Here is a 20,698-nt window from a genome sequence, read left to right as displayed (position 1 = left end):
CCATACAATTTGGAGTACTAGATTTCAGATTAAGAATAATATAAAAAATTTCATATGTACCTTTTCGATAAAATCTATGTTTTCGTAACCCCATACTTCACACGAGTAAAGTAAAATTGGATTAATAACCTTGTCAAATAGGTCTAATTGACAATCAATTGGTAGGTTAAGGTATACGTTTACTCAGAATGAAAAACAAATCCACTGATGAAAATGAAAAACCATCTATTGTGTGTTAAAAACCTATCATTGCAGTGCTATTTTCCACTTTCAAATAAGTAGGTCAAAGACCTACTTTTAAGATAATGGCAACTGAATATTTTTTGAAAATTTAAGAAAAGTCCCTAAAAATTTTACACTATGATTGAAATTTTCTTAATTGTGAAAATAATACAAATTGCTAAACTCTTTTAAAAATGAAATATAGATTATGAATGGCAGTGGCACTAAATAAACACAAAGCATTAAGTTTTCATCCACAATTTTTATAAATATTCCAATCCGAATTTCCTCTATCAGTTTTTAAATTCCTACCCTTTTTGATTCAATTTTTACCAAAAAAAAAAAACAATATTCAATATTTCTATAGTGTGTGTCATTCGAATATATAAATCAAAAAGTGACATAAAACCAACAGAAAATATGCAAAATTATGTTCTCTAACAAATGAAATCATAACTTTGAATATTACAGTACTACCAAAAATATTTCAGTGAAAAACAAAATCCGAAAATTTTAGTCCGAGTTTCCTCTGTTTTGCTAAAAGTCCAAATCTGTTTGAGCCTAATTCCATAATATAGTTAAAATATCGAATGGTTTGTCAATAATAATCAAGTTCATAGATACTTTTATTGTTCAGAACAAATTTTACTCATGACATTGAGCAATCCGAATTTGAGAACTCAAACCCTGAGTGAACAACGTCCTTAAAATAACGCATTTTCGTAAAACACCATATAATGCCTTTGTCGCTTGTTCTACTAAATGCTTTTTAGCATTATTAAATTTTCCTCTTCTTGATAAAACAATATCTAAATAGCTAAATGATTTTACGTTTTCAATAGTTACTCCTTTATACAAAAATATACGCTTTGACATTGCACCTTTTGAAAAATATGAAGATCTTTGTTTTAGCTGTATTGACAATGAGTTTCCATATATCACAGTAATTTGCAAACAAAACTAATGACTTTTGTGATCAATGTACGTTTTCCCTTTTTTTCATTAAGCTGTATAGAAGAGTATGTTTTGGAAGTTAATAATATGAAATTAAACAAAACTTACCTTTCCTTTAACGTTTGTTTGTTAGCTTCCGTGAAATAAAATTGATGGTAATACATTATGAAAATGTCTTCTGAATTTTGATTATTTTGACCATCAACATGTAATTGGAATCTTTTCCTTTCAAATTCCTATCAAAACAGATTAATTAATTCTGTTGTGATGAACAATTGAAAAAAATTTCCTGAAATCATCCCTGGTTTGAGATGTTATAGGATTCATATCAAATGGGCCTTTTTCTTAACTTCGTTAACAGAGAAAAGAAACTCTACAACTTGTTGGATAAAACTGTTATACCATCACAAGCCAAGATATTCCAAGCATGTGTAGCAGGAAATCTTTGCATACATCAAGTGAATTATACACTGACTTACCGACCCCTTTAACCTTAAACAAACAACGTCAAGGGCTTGGCACTGGAACAATAAACTTATCTATAGATACGTTATGAATAATCAATCAGGAAGTTGAGATATATATTTCTACAATGGACTACATATTCAAGTCTGTCATAAAATTGTACACATACATCGCTGGTGCAGTTGGTGTATCTTGTATGTCAACACAGATGCATTGAATATATAATGGTGAGTGTAGTTAAAACATTAAGACTGTCATAACAAGATAAATTGTTGTATTTTTCCAAAGAGTGGCAGTTATTAATATTGTAACAAAATCAACTAATATTACATTCATGAAATACAGCAGAATACAGTTGGTGCTTTAAAAATTTCAAATACATGCATATCAAAAGCATTTAAACATAACTTAAAGGCATAATAAAATGTGAAAATAATCTTTATATTTGAACAACTAGTTTAAAACATAGAATAAAGACTTTTTGGAGTTTATCATTCATTAAAGAATTTTGTTTGTAAATACATCATAAATAAAAATCAGGCATATTTTGTTCAATCGGCATGTTTTTTGTTTGTTTTTTAAATATGCAATAGTCATCTATAATATTTACATGTTAATGTTTACATAACTCCATCGATATCTTTAGAAGCTAAAAGAAATAAACATTATATAAAATGTTTAGACAACTGTCAAATCAACAAACATTTCCAAATTAACAACATCCATTTAAATCTCTTTGTTTAATATAGAAAAAAACAGGGAAATTTTTAACGTCGAAAATTATTATAGAGCATACTTCCTGTCCTCCAATTAGGATGATGTTCTGGTTATATAATAACTGGCTAAACCAATTATCTTATGTTTTCTAGTACATAGAACTCGGTGTTTGTTAACGCTTATTTGAAGCTTTAGTTAAATCTTGTTACGATTATATTCTTTTTTGGAGCACCTGTACTTAGGACATTTAAACATCGTTTTTTACTTCCTGTTTTAATGTCAAGGAAAAGATAGAGCAAACTCTTATTTCTCTTCCTGGATACAAATGACGAGGAGGACGCTTCGGGATACAAAGCTTGGTAAGTCTCTTTGTTAATTTGTCTGTCCCATTTTTAAACGAGGTCTTAAGGATTATCAAGATTCAAAGTTTCCGACGGATGATACCACCATACAGATCCCCCATTGTGTAATATTCTTCATTACCTCCATTGACAGAGACCTAGAACAGTTTGTGTCAGAAATATGAGAGTAAAATGTCCTGACTTAAACTAAAAGGCTGCATATAACTCCACAGATGATCGTTTACTAATAAAAAAGCAAACACAATAAAAAAATGTTGCACTATAAATAGTCTTGGGCTACCTTTATCTTTGGTTATTTATATATACATTGGCAAGTCCGTTGCTGTTTAACACTGTTTTTTGCTTTTGTGAGTATCTGTACCGGTTGAAATTGCCAACGAGAGTTCTAGAAGTTTAACTTTAAGAATATTAAAGCACCGGTTTCTTGAATGGAGGCAATAGCATGCTTGAATCACATGCATTTGTTAACAGGTCTATTTTTAGATAGTTTATACCCAACACGTTATCATTTACCACACGTTTTTAGATTATATATCGTTTGTTCATTACATCAGGAATGATGATCCTAATATCGTTGTGATATCTGCACTTGGTTTATTACCTAATAAAGTTTTCGTCCATTGATTATGACGTGTGTCCTATTTTAAGTCGAATTCATACAATATCCATTCAGTTTGACTTGCATTGACATGGGTTATCCGTGATAGAGATTATATTCAACGCGTTAAGGTGAATACCTTTAATAATACGTTTCCAATATTAAGTATATTGGCGTGTTACAAGAAAGTAAGGTTATGCTACTGATGGGAGATGCTCAATATGTTAAAAAAACCGCGCACAATTATCTTGAACACATCATCTTAAAGAAAACACCACCGACTGTTGATAAAGTTTTTGCAATAACGAACTTTGATATCTGTTTAGATAGGCTTATAAAGCAGCTGGTTAGTTATTGAGGGGTATATGCTATAATATCTTGACAAGCCTATAGTGTTTTATTATTTACTCCTTATATCTCCTTTAACACTACAGACGCATTTTCCTTTTTATGTTATGTAGTTACTTTGCAGCCTATACATGTTTACTTAAGCATTTCATTTCACAAAAATGTGGTTAAACTATCTTATCTGATCTTAGGTTTGAGGACGTACTGTGAATGAAAACCCCTTATATAAACATAGTTTCCTTATTCCGTCACCACTGAGTTTAAACCTTCTCTGATAAACCTGTTTTATGTAATTTTACTTTACATGTATGCTGTAATTAACAAAATAATAAATCATCAATTATAAATCTTTGAATTAATAACAACAAAGCACATGTTGATTGAACCAATTTTCAAAAGTATATATAGTTTCATACGTATGAATAAACTTTGAAAGGTTATGAACATCTTCTGTGGTATTTGTAGATGACTATGGACATCAACACCTGCATATACAACGAAGATGAGGAGTTATCACTTCCAGAGTTTCACAAGAAGTATCGAGACCAGTTTCCAATAACAACCATTGTTGTTGGAGGGCATTATGGACAAACCAAGTGGGACGACCTCCCCAGTGACCTTGTAAATATTAATTTGGTTTTTTTTTTATAAAACAAGAAAAATAAATAATTAAAAAGCATGTGTAAAATTTCTGACTTTCTTCCAGGGTTAGTGTTGATTGGAGTTACAACAATGTCGGGTTTTTTGTTTAGGAAAATCTTCTCTATAGGTACATTTAGGAAAAATGATAAAAGGGTCTCACCCGATCTGTAATTTTCAACCAGTTGTAATGCAGTATCTTAACCTGTGTAAATTATTGAGTTATTAAATGTATGTTAAGGAAGAAATGTAGTGTTTATCGATCAACTTGCTTTTCGCTAATGTCTGTTAGAAATTCTATTTGTTGTATTTTTCCCCCATTAAATTACTCCACGTTTCAATGATTTTGTAATGATTACTCTGGACTATCTTAAACTGCATGGGGCATGATCGCAAAAAAGAGATTGAATCAATTGTACCATATAATATATCTTTTAGTGGGGATAATAAAAAAAACATATTTTTGGGGGGACTTTTGTTTGTTTTTATTTTTTTCGGGGGGGGGGGGGGGGGGGGGCTATTACATTTGCTACCTGATATGTTTTTTAATCAAGGCAGCAGTGTTTAACTTATTGGGTATCTGAAAGTTGTTCACTATAAAGTGGTTGCTGGCATATTTGCATGTATATCTTTACTTTTTTATTTTTTATTTGATTTTTAATTAGTTATGTTTACATAGATGATTTTTTTATATATTTACATTTTTATGCATTGTGTTTTGATATTTTTTAAAAAAAAATATCATTCTAGCAATGTGTCTGTGTGTTTTGTTTACCCTAAGCGTTGGCAGTTGACATATTATTTTGTTAGTAAACATTTATAGATGATTTTGAGATTTTGCATATCAGTCAGTGGTAGTTGGCTTATGTCTAAGTAAGAATTCTGTTACCTGATGATAATGTTGGTATATTGACATATCTAGGTGATAATTCTGTTACCTGATGATAATATTTGTATGTTCTCTAGGTAATGAGAGTTGACAGGGAATTTGCACAACCAAGGGTCCTTGCCAGAGACCCCGTGTATTACAGGGAGCGCTACATCAGCATTCCTGTTAATGGAAAGTTCCTTTTCAACATTGTCAAGTCCATCAAAGAGAGTAAGATTAGCAGAACTAAATAAACTTTAGAACAATACTTTTACAAAGCAAAGCACAAGACATTTAAAAAAAATATGAATGACGTATATCTAACAAGATATAAGATGATAGGTTACACATGTACGGCGTATTTCAGAGAGCAGGGACTATACTATGGCGGAGATATTAAAGGAGCACCCTTTACCAATACTGGTCCAGTTTTCTGCTAGAGGAGAGCTCCCAAGAGAAGCGAAAAGTGCGGACGGTTTAACAAGTTTTCTGATAGAGTACCACCACGAGGACATTTATCTCCAGGGAAACTTTTACCTCCACGGTCTTATAGCCAAGGACAGCGCCTCGGTGACCCTGTGTCCCCACATCTCCATGGCACCTGTACATGGAATTAAGGGCAAGACGGAGGAGGAATATCAACAGTACCTGGCGCGCATGACCACATTTGTCAAGAATAAGACAACTTTCTCTGAGGATTCGTGTAATCCAGGTTAAACCTTGTTTGAAGATATATTGTGAAAATATTACAAAGTCCCCCCAAAAACCTTTAAATCAATGCTATTTTAAATAACACTTTTGGTTTGGAAAAGGACATATTTGTAATTCATTTTTAACGTAAACTAAAATTGATATATCACAGGTGTAAAAGTACTAGAAGCAACCGATCCACTGATAGCCCATATTTTCCATAAAGAAGATGACGTCGACAGAGGTCCCGCGCCAATAATTCCACAAAGAAGTAAACCAAGCCCTGCTGCTACAAAACCAGAAAGTGGTAAACCACGTGGTGCCAACAAAGGACTAATTCCCCGTCTCCTAGATCGGAAAAGTCCGCCTAAACAACCAAACAATGTCAAAGGGGCTGGAAAAGTCGACAAATTACCCCCAGTACCAAAACCTTCTCCAACACAAGAAAAACCAACGGAAGAGGATGACGATGATGAAATTTATTATGGCGGTGATTATGAAGAAATTGTTGAGGAAAAGAAATCGAAACCAGTCTTAGATCAAAAGCCTGTTGGTTACGTAAACGACATTTTGTGTCAGGTTAAGCCGTTCTCTGAAGCAAAACCTGGTAACGAATCGGACGAAAGTGATGAGTACGAAGCGATCGAAGAAAAACCAATTCCAAGTTTCCCTGAACAGAACAAGACAGGAACAAACGGAAATGTGGAGTCCAAAAAGAACAGTTCACCAACACCTGAAGATGTATACTCAGTACCAATAGAACCTAGTAAAATACGAAACTTTGAAAACTCTGAATATCACAAAAAGGATACTAGTGTTGATTTTGATGATGAATATTCAATACTTGACGAAAATGTTACACAGAAAACTGATATTAAAGGTGACGTTGCTGCTATCCCGGAAACGGTCTCCAAACAAAATTTTGTGGCTGGAAAGAATATCCAAGAGCTTGGAGAGATCCTAGTGAAACTGAGGTTAGAAAAACACGTCCAGCGGTTTGCCGAGGACCTTATTGACGGCGAAATTATTACTGATCTGACTGTTGATGATTTAAAAGAAGATTATAAGTTCACGAAAACGGAGGCCATTCGGCTAAGGAAATACATCGAACAGGGACATATTCCTTCTTAGACTGTGAGCTGATGGTGATTTTTCAGTTCAGTCTTGATCCATCTTTATTTTAACATTAGACATTTGAGTCCATAAAAGCGAAGTCTTTTTTCGCAAAAACATCCAAATGATCTATTGATGCTATGAATAATCTTGGCGCTTCCTGAACGGAAAATAAATTGCTAATTAAATATATATTATTACAAATCATAAACTTTTTTTTATGTTTGAATAATGTACATAAAATTTTCAAACTTAAATTCATCTAACCACGGAATATATAAGTAATGATAAGTGTTGATGAATTGTCTTATGATGTAATCTTTAGATTATGTGTATAGTTTTTGCATACATACTTTCACGATGAATAAAAATTACAAAAAAGACAAACTTGTCCTACCATGGATATCAGCTCGGCAATGGTATAAGAAAAATGTCATTCGTTGGAGTTCATCTAATGTATTCGTACTGACCCGTAGAAATTCATTTATGTATATCGATAGACACAGCAATTCTAATGCGTTTCTGTTTATCAGCTCAGCAAACAAAGTTAAATCAGTTTTTGTATTGAATTAATATTTCAAAATATTAAACTGTTCATCATCAAATCAGTAGTAAAGACACAAGATGTTCTCTATTACTGATGTAAATACCTTTACTTATCAACCTTCACAGCTGCTGATGCTGTTGTTGTTGTTGTTGTTGTTGTTGCTGTTGTTGTTGTTGTTGCTGTTGTTGTTGTTGCTGCTGCTGTTGTTGTTGTTGTTGTTGTTGTTGCTTGTGTCCTCATTAAGGTCCTGAAAAAGGAGAAGGAACATGCCAAGAGGCTTTAAACCTTACAAAATCTAATTTTTTTTAACTTCAGTCCTATTTGTTTACTAGTTCCTTCTGTAATAGAAAAACTTGTTGTTGTGTGTGTGTTCAATTAAGGTCCTGAAAAGGGGGAAGGAACGTGCCACAGGGCTTTAAACCTTACACAAACTCTTTTTTTTCTTCAGTCCCATTTTTTCACTTTTCTTCTATAATAGAGAGACTCGGTTCAATAAAACTTGTTCCTTAAACCCAAGCATGAGTTATGATTGTTTAGGATCATAACGTTTGATGTACAAATAGAAACTGAATTTATTTCATCTTTAATGATTACAATTATACCAAAAATACAAAATTATAGTTTAATGCATTAAATTTTTTCACGTTTACATGTGAATATTAATCTGCTCGGATCATTGATATTTCCTCCTTCTTTCTTACCCTTACTTTCACCCCATCTCCAGGCATATGGGTCATATTTAGGTAGTGTAATCAATAAAATAAGAATGATATCAAAGATATATGAGTATTTGTAAAAAAGACAGTTTAACAATCCGGAAAACAGATTATCATGATTAGTATGAAATCATTAATATTCCCTCTCGCGCTACTTGAGAACTGAAAGATGTGCAGTGTTTCTATCTTTGCGAAACATGATTTATTTTACACCAATAAAGACTTACTGACTCCTTTTATAATAAGAATCATTCGTGGTTGTTGTTTGTCTTGTATTCAGATAAACCAAAGCCGTGACTCATTGCCAACAACAGAAGAATGGTGCACGTCATGCTCTCTTCGTCTATTCGTCCTTTACTTGAGACGTAACTAAATACAGAGTTACATAACAATTTATCAACCTTGATTTAAGTGTGACAGAAACTGATTTGCATATTATGAAAAACCATCTAAGGGTGGAGTCTTTTTAATCGTAAATAGATTTAAAAGCAATGGTAATTAGGAAACGTAAGAACCATAACTGTGGAGTGATTTGGTTTTAATTTGTTTGCTGCACTTTACTGCACCGAGGTGAATTTAGGAGATCCAATGATTATTTACTTCCTGGTCACGATAAAACAGAACACAGATAAATGCAGCGCTACACATAGAGTCCAGTGATGGCAGGTATGTGTGCCAACCTTCTTACTTATGTAAATATTTGATAATGAATGTTATCTCACTTTTTTACAAAGTTTGAATAATAAAATTGTTTCAGTTTGACCTTCATGTTTGCTCGTTTGTATAGAAATATGCGCATTTAAAGGAAAATAAACTTCCCAGGTAGGGATGTTATAAGCTATTACTAGAGAACAAAGTTCTACAAATACAACTTTTATTTTATTATTTTTTTTTTTACCATAACAACATTTTTGGTGCCAAATGGATGCATGTAATTTTGTGCAAAAAATTAAGATAAGTTAGTCAACATGTTGTCATTACAAAGAGTTTGAAAGTTATGAAGTATTTAAACAGACTTTTTGAGACCCCTAGTAATTTTACAGAATAAATAACAATTCCATCCATAACTCTGACCACTTGTATGCAATAAAAAGATTTTTCAGAGTATATGGCATATCTAGTGATGGTGCAGCAGAGTACATAACCCAACTAATGACATCTAGTTATTGTAGAGAGTATATGACATATCTAATACAGAATATATGACACATCGAGTGATTGTACAGAGTATATGACACATCTACTTATTGTGCAGAGTATGTGACACATATAGTGATTGTACAGTGTATTTGACACATCTAGTGATTGTACAGAGTATATTACACATCTAGTTATTGTACAGTGTATTTGACACATCTAGTGATTGTACAGAGCATACGACACATCTAGTGATTGTACACAGTGCATGACACATCTAGTGATTGTACAGAGTATGCGACACATCAAGTGATTTTACAGAGTATTCGACACTTCAGTGATTGTACAGTGTATATGACACATCTAGTGAATGTACAAAGTATATGACATATCTAGTAATTGTACAGAGTATATAACATATCTAGTACAAAGTATATGACACAACTAGTAATTGTACAGTGTATTTGACACATCTAGTACAGCGTATATGACACATCTAGTACAGAGTATTTTACACATCTATTGATTGTACAGAGTATATGACACATCTAGTACCGAGCATGATACATCTAGTGATCGTAAAGAGTATATGACAAATCTAGTGATTGTACAGAATATATGACACATATAGTGATTGTACAGAGTATATGACACATCTAGTACAGAGTATATGACACATCTAGTACAAAGTATATGACACAACTAGTAATTGTACAGTGTATTTGACACATCTAGTGATTGTACAGAGTATATGACACATTTAGTGATCATACAGAGTATATGACACATCCAGTGATTGTACAGAGTATATGACACATCTACTTATTGTGCAGAGTATATGACACATCTAGTGTTTGTACAGAGTATATGACATATTTAGTGATTGTGCAGAGTATGTGACACATCTAGTACAGCGTATATGACAAATTTAGTGATTGTACAGAGTATATGACATCTAGTGATTGTACAGAGTATGTGACACATCAAGTGATTGTACAGTGTATATAACACATCTAGTGATTGTACAGAGTATATTACACATCTAGTGATTGTACAGTGTATCTGATACATCTAGTGATTGTACAGAGTATGTGACACATCTAGTGATTGTACAGGGTATGTGACACATTTAGTGATTGTACAGAGTATATGACATATCTAGTGATTGTATAGAGTATGTGACACATCTAGTGATTGTACAGGGTATATGACACATCTAGTGATTGTACAGAGTATTTGGCACATCTTGTGATTGCACAGATTATAAGTATAATTAAGAAGAAATGCAGAGATGCGAGTAAGGAAGAAATTCAATATCCTCGGTATTAAGGCTGTTGACATAGAGAATTATAAATATATATGTGGTAGAAATCCTACTCTAAGCAAATAAATCCATGATAAACGTTATGTTAAGCATTAAATTTGCATTAGTATAATTACCTTATTTTGTTACTTACATTCAACTCATTTGAATATATTGTGGAGTTTTTCAACCAAATGCACATTTGCATATATATTTAATATAAATCATTTGAAAGGTAAGAGTAGAAAACTGAATGAGTTTTTTTTATTTAACTTAAATATATGATATACAAACAATCATATATAGTTTTAGTTTGGTTTGTTACAGCAGACACTGTTTAAAACTCCCAAAAATCAACCATATCCCGCGCTGAATAACGAAAACAAATACTTTAAAATCATAAGAACTTGGGTGGGTAGGGGTGGCAAAATCTTAAATAACTAAACAGCACATGTTTATTAAAAACATAGAATACCATTATGTGTAAGAGACAACATGCTCTGATCTAGATGGGGGTTTGGCGGGTCCCCCCTCCCCTGAAAATTCAAACTTATACAATTTACATACTAAAGTAACCTATAAAAAGCCTTTGACCCACCTACTGCCTGGAAAGCACAAATATTCTTCAGGTCTTCAGACCTCCCTGGGAAATAAATATGGATCAAAGCATGCACAAGATTATCTTCAATCCATTTACCATTTCCATCGCATGAACTGTTTCATTTGACGGAAATCAAATATAAAGTTATATCTAATTTAGCTTACAATGCCTGTTTGACCTTGTAGAAGAAGAGATGGAGGAGATAGAGGTACAGCAGCGGTACAAGTTTGACATTTCCCAGGAGTTGGTCCTGCCAGAGTTCTACAATCAGCACAAGAATAACCTACCAATGCTGATAGTGGTCAGTGGGGGTTATTACGGTCAGACAAAGTATGATGACATGTCCACAGACCAGGTGTGTAAAGGAAAGACATTGAGAAAGTATCTAAATTCAGAATACACCATGTTGCATACCGTGGCATGAGTGTGTGAGCAGGCTATTGTATGAGAAGTCTGTGTGAGAGAGAAATCAGATTTTATGTTATCTGGACATGTATGCCAGGCATGGTCACTCTGATATTGTTTCCATTCATAAAACAATGGATAAGAACATAGGTCACTTTTTTTACTTATGTATTATTGTGATACATTGTTGGACTATGGATTATTTAATCATTGGCGTCAATATAATCTTGCATATAGTTAGTAATGGATAGTAAATAATTATTTCTATTTAAAAACATATGATGTATGTATTGTAATAGATATTTTTAGCGAGTTTTAAGGCTCTCTGTTAAATTGATCGACAAGCCATTGTCGGTATCGTTCAATCAGTTTTTAATGCGAACAAATGGGATTGTCCTTCACTTCTAGACTGATATATGAGGGCAGTTTGTGTTTGTTTGGTTTTTTTAATTTCAAATTTCAAATTCGTATATGTAAATTCAAATGACTTCCATCTATGCATTTTATTCAGGTTTACGTCACGTTTTATTTACACTTTTTACGTTGAGTTTCTGGCAATATTTCTAAAGATGTCTGTTAATTGATTGTAAGTCATTTTTGTCATTAGTGATATCAATTGCTAAATTCCTTGATTCAGGTCATGAGGTTCCACTGCTGCCATTCAGTTCGCCGAGTTTTGGCGCGGGAACCGACAGAGGCTAGTGATATCAAACTGGACTACCTGAGTATACCTGTAAACGGCGACTACTTGTATCAGCTGGTCAAAACCAGGACACAAAGTAAGCGTTTTAAATTTACCCACCAATCAAAAGCTTTGTGCTGATTTACACCCTCTAATTTTCTGTCAAAACGTTAAGTAGTTCTTATTTTCAATTCCTTGTTAATAATTTTCCAGAGAGTGAGCCAATGACGATGAGTGAGATTTTAGAGAAGAGAGAGCTTCCCGTGTTGATTCAGTTCTCAACCGACAAGATAGTACCTGACGAAGGCAAAAACAGAGATGGAAGCCAGGCTTCCTTCCTGATTATAGCAACATATGAAGAAGATTTTATCCAAGGCAACTACTTACTGAATGGTACTCACTCTTAACAAGTTTGGTCATACAGATAACATACTGAACTTACTAGTGTACTTTCTATTGACATGTTACATACAAATGTATCATACAGATAATATATTGTACTTACTATTGACATTTTACGTAACAATATACATTACAGATAACATACCCGGTACTGTACTTACTATTGACATTTTATGTACAAATGTATTCTACAGATTACATATTGTGCTTACTCCGACACCTAATGTACAAATGTATCACACAGATAAGATACTGTACAAACTCCTGACATCTTACGTAACATTGATCATGCTGTACTTACTTTTGACATATCACGTACATGCACCGTACATATGTATCATATAGATAACATATCATACTTACTCTTAACATGTTACGTGCAAATGTATCATGCAAACAACATGCTGTACTTACTAATGATATATTACGTACATATGTATCATACAGGTAACGCTGTACTTACTCTTAACATGTACCGTACATATGTATCATACAGATAACATGTTATACGTACTCTTAACATGTTACGTACATATGTATCATACAGATTACATACTGTACTTACTAATGATATATTACGTACATATGTATCATACAGGTAACGCTGTACTTACTAATGACATATTACGTACATATGTATCATACAGGTAACACTGTACTTACTCTTAACATGTACCGTACATATGTATCATACAGATAACATGTCATACTTACTCTGAACATGTTACGTACAAATGTATCATGCAAACAACATGCTGTACTTACTTTTGACATATTATGTACACTTACATATGTATCATAAAGATAACATATTATACTTACTATTGATATATTACGTACATATGTATCGTACAAATTATTTACTAAACTAACTAATAACATGTTACGTACACCTACACATGTATCATACAGATTACATTTATACTTACTGTCCTTTCCGATATATTTCATTTCATCAAATAAAATATACAACATGACAACTCATGTTGTATATTTTATTTGATAAAATGAAATTATTCTTCACCTGTTATGTATCGTACACATTACATACTACACTTACTACAAATGTATTGACATGTTACGTACACGTACATCTGCATCACACAGGTTACATATTATACGTACTCTTAACATGTTACGTACAAATGTATCATACAGGTAACATGCTGTACTTAATATTGACACTATGTACAAATGTATTCTACAGATTACATATTGTGCTTACACTGACACGTTATGTACAAATGTATCATACAGATTACATATCATATTTGCTTAATTGTATCATACAGATAACATACTGTACATACTCTTAAAATGTTACGTACAAATGTATCATACAAATAACATACTGTACTTACTTGTGACACGTTATGTACACTTGTATTATATAGATTACGTATTGTACAAATGTATCATATAGATAATATACGGTACCTATTCAGATATGTTATGTACAATTGTATCATTCATGTTACATATTGTACTGAAACTTGCTATGGTATAATACGGCAACATATTGATATTTCTGATCAATTCAATCTATCAACAACATATGACATTAAACTAAAAGATTTTATATATAAAAAAAAAGGCGCTGGGTAGTGAACAACTGTTTCATATCTTTATCTTAAAGGTAACCTAGTCTAATTACTTTGTTCAATTTAACATTTTAGCACAGTTTAAATATATTTAGCCTTTTTAATTACACATTTATTTTCACATCATATAAGTTAAAAATTGGTTTTACTCAAAAGCCAAAAACAAATTCTACAAAATGGCGACAACTTTTTTACTTCATTGAAACAAGTGTCCACAGTAAAGTGTCCATGAACTTTTCAGGATATAACAGGGTTGAACGTGAACTTTTCAGGATATAACAGGGTTGAACATAAGAATTTGGAAGAAATCCTTTATGGCTTGTCTAAAACCTCAGAATAAAATCATCAAAAAGAAGTGTTTGATGTCCTTATAAAAAGTACACATAGAGCGAAGCATAAATCAGCCCCTTATCTAAAGTATTTCAGCCCCATATATTTCTACATTAACCCCCCCCCCCCCCCCCACCCCTGGTGTTTCTAAAATGAATATCCCTTTCATAATTTTACATCGGTAACACTGTCCTGGTTATTGTTTTCTTTTCCTTTGATTATCATATTTATGTATCGTAGTCAACAAAAGAAAAAAACTAATCTATCCAGATCATAAAAATAAAATATATAATACTAAACTATCCAAAGCATGTCATATGTGACAAACACAATATCACAACTTAACTATACCATGGCATGTTCTATTCTGCTTATTATACTAAACTACCGATGAAGTATCATACTGGATATTATGCAAAACTATCAATGGTATATATTTATATTTACATTTTCCAGTGTCTTTGCCTGTGATAACACTACGTATCGATTTTGTACTATATAACCCATAATACAAATGACGCCAAATTGAGGCGCCAGCGGGGTTTCCTTATTCATATTTAAATACTTATCGTAAGATTGCTTAAAAATATATAAATATAAGTAATAAGGAATCATTCTTTGAATATTATGAGGTGATAATTTCGGTCGGGGCGTGATCAAATCTATCATAAAACCCTTCGGGCTTTATTGGATTTGATCACGCCCCGACCGAAATTATCACCTCATAATACTCGAAGAATAATTCCTGTTTCCTTATATAATATGTAAGGAATATAATTCTTATCCATATGAAAATAGTAAGTTATATTCGAGGTATGGATCCAAGGCAGACAATCCAGAGATTGTACTTACCTAAGTAAGTAAGTGAATAATGTATTATAGTGACATGTGTATATAGCATGATAACAAAATTCATTTTACAAATATAACATCAATACACCCGGCCCAACGGACCTATAAGTCACTTTCAAACTGTTACAATGTGAATAAATTTTCCATGTTTTGGGAGCAAGATGGCTTTGTCAAGTGTTTCTGTCTTAAATTGTTTCAATCTTATAGCTGTATAGTCTGTTTTTGAGTCAGTGCAACAATTTATATTTTATTCAGCCTATATAAATGGGCCAATGTTACCTACAAAAAGTAATTTGCGAAATTTGCCACAGTATTATACACTTTTGTTGTAATGTATATATTAAGCGTTTGTTTAAACGATGATAACGAGCCATTGTTAAATACATAACGCGATGTCTAGAGAACAGCAACAACATTATCCTATCCTCCAAAACCTACCAAACCTTGTCAAAAGTTCCTCAAAGGATGTGATTTCTTCCTGATTTGATTACTTCAGAAAATGAGATTGAAAGGAAATGCTATCCCTCATGAATGTGGTTTTCTAATTTAATATTATTCTGTCATCCATTCAATATTGGGCAATACTTACGTAGGCCCTCAACCAAGTAACTATTACATCATGATTTAAAATATTATTTACAATTTCATTATTGTAAATTGTCAAGTTCTAAAAGCCCTGTAATAAACCAAACCAAATCTGACTATAACATGGTATTTTGATAATCAATATACCTTATGAATTATTTAATCAAACTAACAATAATACTAGCATAGTATAATACTAAACTACGAACGGTATATAATACATAGAATGATATTAAGCAATCTATATTAACATATAAGAATATTGCTCTTAAATATCTACTGTATATGGAAAAGACAGATACAAAAATTATCTTTGGTATACCATACAAAGTATCCTACTTAAAAGTGTACGGAAAGTAATTAGACATATCATACATAAATTAATTGCAATTTCATGACCTTTTTTCTGAAACTTGACACTTATCTTTTGTAAAATATCATTTCAAATAAACTCATGGCGTATTTTAAATGACCAATAGATGGGGTAGCCACTGTATACTGTACAGCCGTCTACACAAAGATTGCAAAGCGTCTTACTGAAATGTAATGGTACGCTCATACTCAAACAACATACATAAGTTATTCTGGAAGTTAACATTGATGTGTGTGCAGAAAATGTCCATGTTCAAATCACATTTATAAGCATACCACAAAAATGAGCCGTACTTTATGATGTATAGTTATTGAAAAGATGCCATGCATATTTCAGGCAAAATGTCCAAGGATACCGCTGCAGTCTCACTGAGTCCAATGATCACAGTCACCCCTGTCTCCGGTTTTGTTGACAAACCACAGGAAGAATTCGATACATACCTCAAAGATCTGGACGACTTCGTGGCCAAAAATTGTACATACCCAGAGAGGAACTGTGATCTAAGTAAAATTCTTTGTAATTTTTTGTAAATGCAGTTTACTTTATTGTTTTCCCATCTAATTATACTTTCTTGATTTACAGGAATAAAGAAATATAACATTCTTGACCCTGAAATAAAAGAAGTTGTTCGGAGCGACGCCATTTTTGCTACCGGTATCTATGGAGACACGGGCGATCGACTTCCGCCTCCGCCTGTTCCTGCACGCGGGAAATCTCTGAGGAAAAAGGAGGAAACTGCTGGCAATGAAGATGATCTATATGAACATTACGTGAAAATCAAAGATGTTCATCGAACAAAGAATGATCAGTACACAAAAATGGAAGAACTTCAGAACATGTCGTCTGCCTCCGATTCCTCACCCCAGAGTTCGAACAGCGCGGCGCTGATAAGGTTCAATCACGCCAATCTGTCTGTCAAGGACGTTGGCGACATCCTGAAGAAACTCAAACTCGGCAAGTTTGTCAAGAGGTTCAAATCTGAAATGATTGACGGGGAAATCCTGACAGACCTTACACGGAATATCCTCATCAACGAATTCAATTTCTCCCACATAGAAGCCATCAGACTAGAAAAGTTCATTGCGTCAGGACATGTCCCAGCCTAAAACAACAACAACAACAAAACCCAACAACTTCTGTTCAAAATGTTATAGAGATCAAGTGACCAAATGAAATGGGGTTATGTACTTGATGTCAAATATTTTGTACTTTAGATATTCTTGCTCTTTGTGTGTTCAATTTCAAAGATAACTTTGTCTGGATATTTAGATATTTCCTAGTAAGTTCACTATATAATAATACATGTGTCTGACTGACTGCTACCGTGTTGTAGATATACTCATAATATGCAACATTTATTGTGATAAAATTTGCATATTTGAATAATCCAGTATGGAGAGCTGACTGGATCAATAATTCTTAATCTATGCATGAAGATTGAAATTTCACACTGTTCAGTCGCTGTCCTTCAATCTTTTTAATTTGATAGTTTTCGTATATTACTCGCAGATGTACGATTGTGGTCTAGCTGCTACAGGTTTGCCCTCTTAAATTAATCGACGCATTCTTTTTCATCTTACGCTGAACGAATAAATCTTTTGCGTGCATTTTTGGTAAAGCTTGACCCTAACGTTAACATTAATGCAATGTCAGAATCTAGTATATTTGAATAATTAAAGAGTGTTTTTATTGCTTGATCCGTTACATATAGGATTTTGTATATTCGTTTCCCGTACTTTCCGGCTATATGGAATTATGCAGAAAATGAAACAGTTCCTAAACTTTCCATTTGATTTTACGCGAAAACTAATTCCGATACTTGTATTCAGCATCTTTACTTTTCATAAACTTTTTCTATTAAGTCAAGTTGAGATAGGCATATATTTAAAGATAACTGGAAAGTTATTGTGCGCACTTTCCAGATATGTATCACAAAGCAATGGACAGACCTTGTATCTGGCATATCCGTACCATCTGTGGTTCTTCAGAACAGTAATCACAAAATATTAATGAGTAAAAATGAATATACAAGAACCTGGAACCAAAACATAATTAAGCCCCCAGACTCCCCCCCCCCCCCCCCCTCCCCAATTCATTGTAAATCTGATAAGTTTTAAGGCTATTGCTGGTGTACTTTAATACTTTCGCACATTCAAAATTGCAAACTCTTTTTTTAGCCATTTTGATGACTTGTTGTTTTTGTGTGATGTCTCAAAAAACATTTTCCGTAATCATTTTATTGTAGCAACTACTTATACATTACTGCGTTAACTAGATATCTATTCAAAATGATATTTTCTTGGAGGGTTTCCTATTGTTGATTATCTGTAAAAGTCATGTTTGTTCGGGGCTTATATCACAGTAAAATACAAACTTTTCTACAATTACTAGTTTTGGATTTATTTAGATTCAACATATAAATGTTTCGTATATTTTCTCACATTTTAATGTTCACCAATTCATCTGTTCAATAGGCGAATGACATTTTGCTGACACTACGTTTAATTTGTAATTACGAAAGAGACAGTGTATTGTGTCTCACATAAAAGAACATTGTCAGAGTCAGGGTTACCCTGATCGTACTATCATCTTTTTTTCATCACCAGGACACCAAAGAGTCATTGAGTTTATTATTCTATGCCTGTGACAATTTCAATCGGTTACTATATGTAATCACCTGTAATTTTTGCCCAATGTTTTGAATCTTCTATGGACAAGCATAATTGTCGATTTTTGTTCGTAGTACGTAAGCCAGCCTCAGCCACTCACCCAGAGTCTGAGCTCGGAGGTATATCTCAGCCTTATCCGACCTGCTTGTAAGATGTTCTTTGTTGAATCACGTAAAATGTTGCTGAGACTTGTCCAATAAATACGGAATTCTTCATCACTTAGCTTTATTTCTCTCTAATTGCATTTAAGTGGACTTTCGAGAATACGGCACACTCAGCTAAGGTGTATCCTTGTTTTTTCCTTAAGGTTACATTGCGTAGCACCCTGACACATCGCACCCGTTATCTAACATTTCCTCGCCCTGTTCATTCTGCACACAACAGACACAGTTTCAGACAAATTTCCTTGCATGGCCTAAACATACCCAGTCACTTACAATGCAACTCAATTCAATTTTATGATCTCACAAATAATTGATTAAAGATTTGTCACACCTGCATTGGAACTAATAAGCATCTATTACAAAATGGTGACAAATGCAAACAACAGACAAAAACAAATTAGGAAAGGAAAATCTATTCAAGAAAGTTTTTATATTCTATATATTAACAGACTTAAAAATGCGACTAAAGAGGAAATTAACGGTTGGAACCCCTGCTTGGTGATACTGACTACTAACCTTTAACCGTTCTTTATCTTCATGGGCTTTAGACTTATATAGTGATTAATTTTTCTTTTAATGAAGCAAACATTAAACTGAGTTTTAATCAGAGTTGGGCAATGACACTATATATCAAATGGCAACAATCAACTGGGTCAGTAGATTGAACATTAAGTTTTAGTTCATTGCGTAGCTAAAGGACATCGTCCATTGGTTTGATGTGCATATTAAGAAATAGGTTTTCTCTTTTTCCCACTCGGTTTAATATCTGTTCCCAATTCCAACCTGCGTAGACTTTACCTTCCGAGTGTACAATAGGAGTATGACTCCCGTCCCCAAGAAACTTGTTTCTAGGTCACTGCACACCCTTTACCGAAATAAACTCTATGGGTGAAATATGAACCAGACTGTATCAAAGGGAAAGAAAAAATGCCCTGAACGAGTAATTCTATACGGACGGACACAACACAATAGAGCGCCCACAGGGCGGGCCCTAATGAAACCATCTTTACTATTTTTATGCAAAATGTCGCTTGAATTTGGCACTATACATATCAAGTTGTTATACAAGGTGCACATATTCATGTTTTAAAAGCATTGGATTGCATATCAAAAGCATAAAATATAGCTATGGTTTTACCAAGCAACCTAATGTTTATCTTTTATAACTAATGTAGAATAGTTTTAAAAAAGGGATGCCTTTTTCTTGATAAGACTATGAATCAAATGTAACGTATCGTCAATGACACAAATGACGTACTGTGGGGCACAGGCGGGGTTTGCATAATCATACGAAGTAAAGTCAAAAATTTAATATTGGTAGAAAATTGATTAATAAAAGTAATAAGGAATCATGG

The 20,698-nt window shown here is 33.1% G+C and overlaps 2 protein-coding genes across 2 annotated transcripts; both read left to right on the top strand.

The window, feature by feature from the left end:
• The first annotated feature begins 1,788 nt into the window (after nt 1-1,788).
• LOC105321202 (uncharacterized) lies at nt 1,789-7,337 on the top strand. The gene is made up of 6 exons (XM_011419457.4): nt 1,789-1,868; nt 2,643-2,717; nt 4,132-4,287; nt 5,272-5,404; nt 5,541-5,885; nt 6,036-7,337. Exons 3-6 carry the CDS (start codon nt 4,132-4,134, stop codon nt 6,992-6,994), a joined length of 1,593 nt encoding a protein of 530 aa, XP_011417759.3. The 5' UTR covers nt 1,789-1,868; nt 2,643-2,717; the 3' UTR covers nt 6,995-7,337.
• A 1,315-nt stretch (nt 7,338-8,652) lies between these two features.
• Nucleotides 8,653-19,397, top strand: LOC105321201 (uncharacterized). Its single transcript, XM_011419455.3, has 6 exons — nt 8,653-8,905; nt 11,466-11,635; nt 12,323-12,464; nt 12,581-12,760; nt 16,847-17,014; nt 17,093-19,397. Exons 1-6 carry the CDS (start codon nt 8,899-8,901, stop codon nt 17,614-17,616), a joined length of 1,191 nt encoding a protein of 396 aa, XP_011417757.3. The 5' UTR covers nt 8,653-8,898; the 3' UTR covers nt 17,617-19,397.
• The last annotated feature ends 1,301 nt before the right edge of the window (nt 19,398-20,698 follow it).

Source organism: Magallana gigas, chromosome 5 (assembly GCF_963853765.1).
Source record: "Magallana gigas chromosome 5, xbMagGiga1.1, whole genome shotgun sequence".
NCBI lineage: Eukaryota > Metazoa > Mollusca > Bivalvia > Ostreida > Ostreidae > Magallana > Magallana gigas.
The sequence above is the reverse complement of the archived record's forward strand: the minus strand, read 5'-3'. Positions and strand labels throughout refer to the sequence as shown.

Bases quoted from the DNA above. Each gene is read 5' to 3' on its own strand.
- LOC105321201 (XM_011419455.3), top strand. The intron at 12,761-16,846 runs GTACTCACTCTT...TGCATATTTCAG, and splicing joins AGGCAACTACTTACTGAATG to GCAAAATGTCCAAGGATACC. The intron at 17,015-17,092 runs GTAAAATTCTTT...CTTGATTTACAG, and splicing joins AGAGAGGAACTGTGATCTAA to GAATAAAGAAATATAACATT.
- LOC105321202 (XM_011419457.4), top strand. From the start codon at position 4,132: ATGACTATGGACATCAACACCTGCATATACAACGAAGATGAGGAGTTA. The intron at 4,288-5,271 runs GTAAATATTAAT...TATGTTCTCTAG, and splicing joins ACGACCTCCCCAGTGACCTT to GTAATGAGAGTTGACAGGGA. The intron at 5,405-5,540 runs GTAAGATTAGCA...GGCGTATTTCAG, and splicing joins TGTCAAGTCCATCAAAGAGA to AGAGCAGGGACTATACTATG.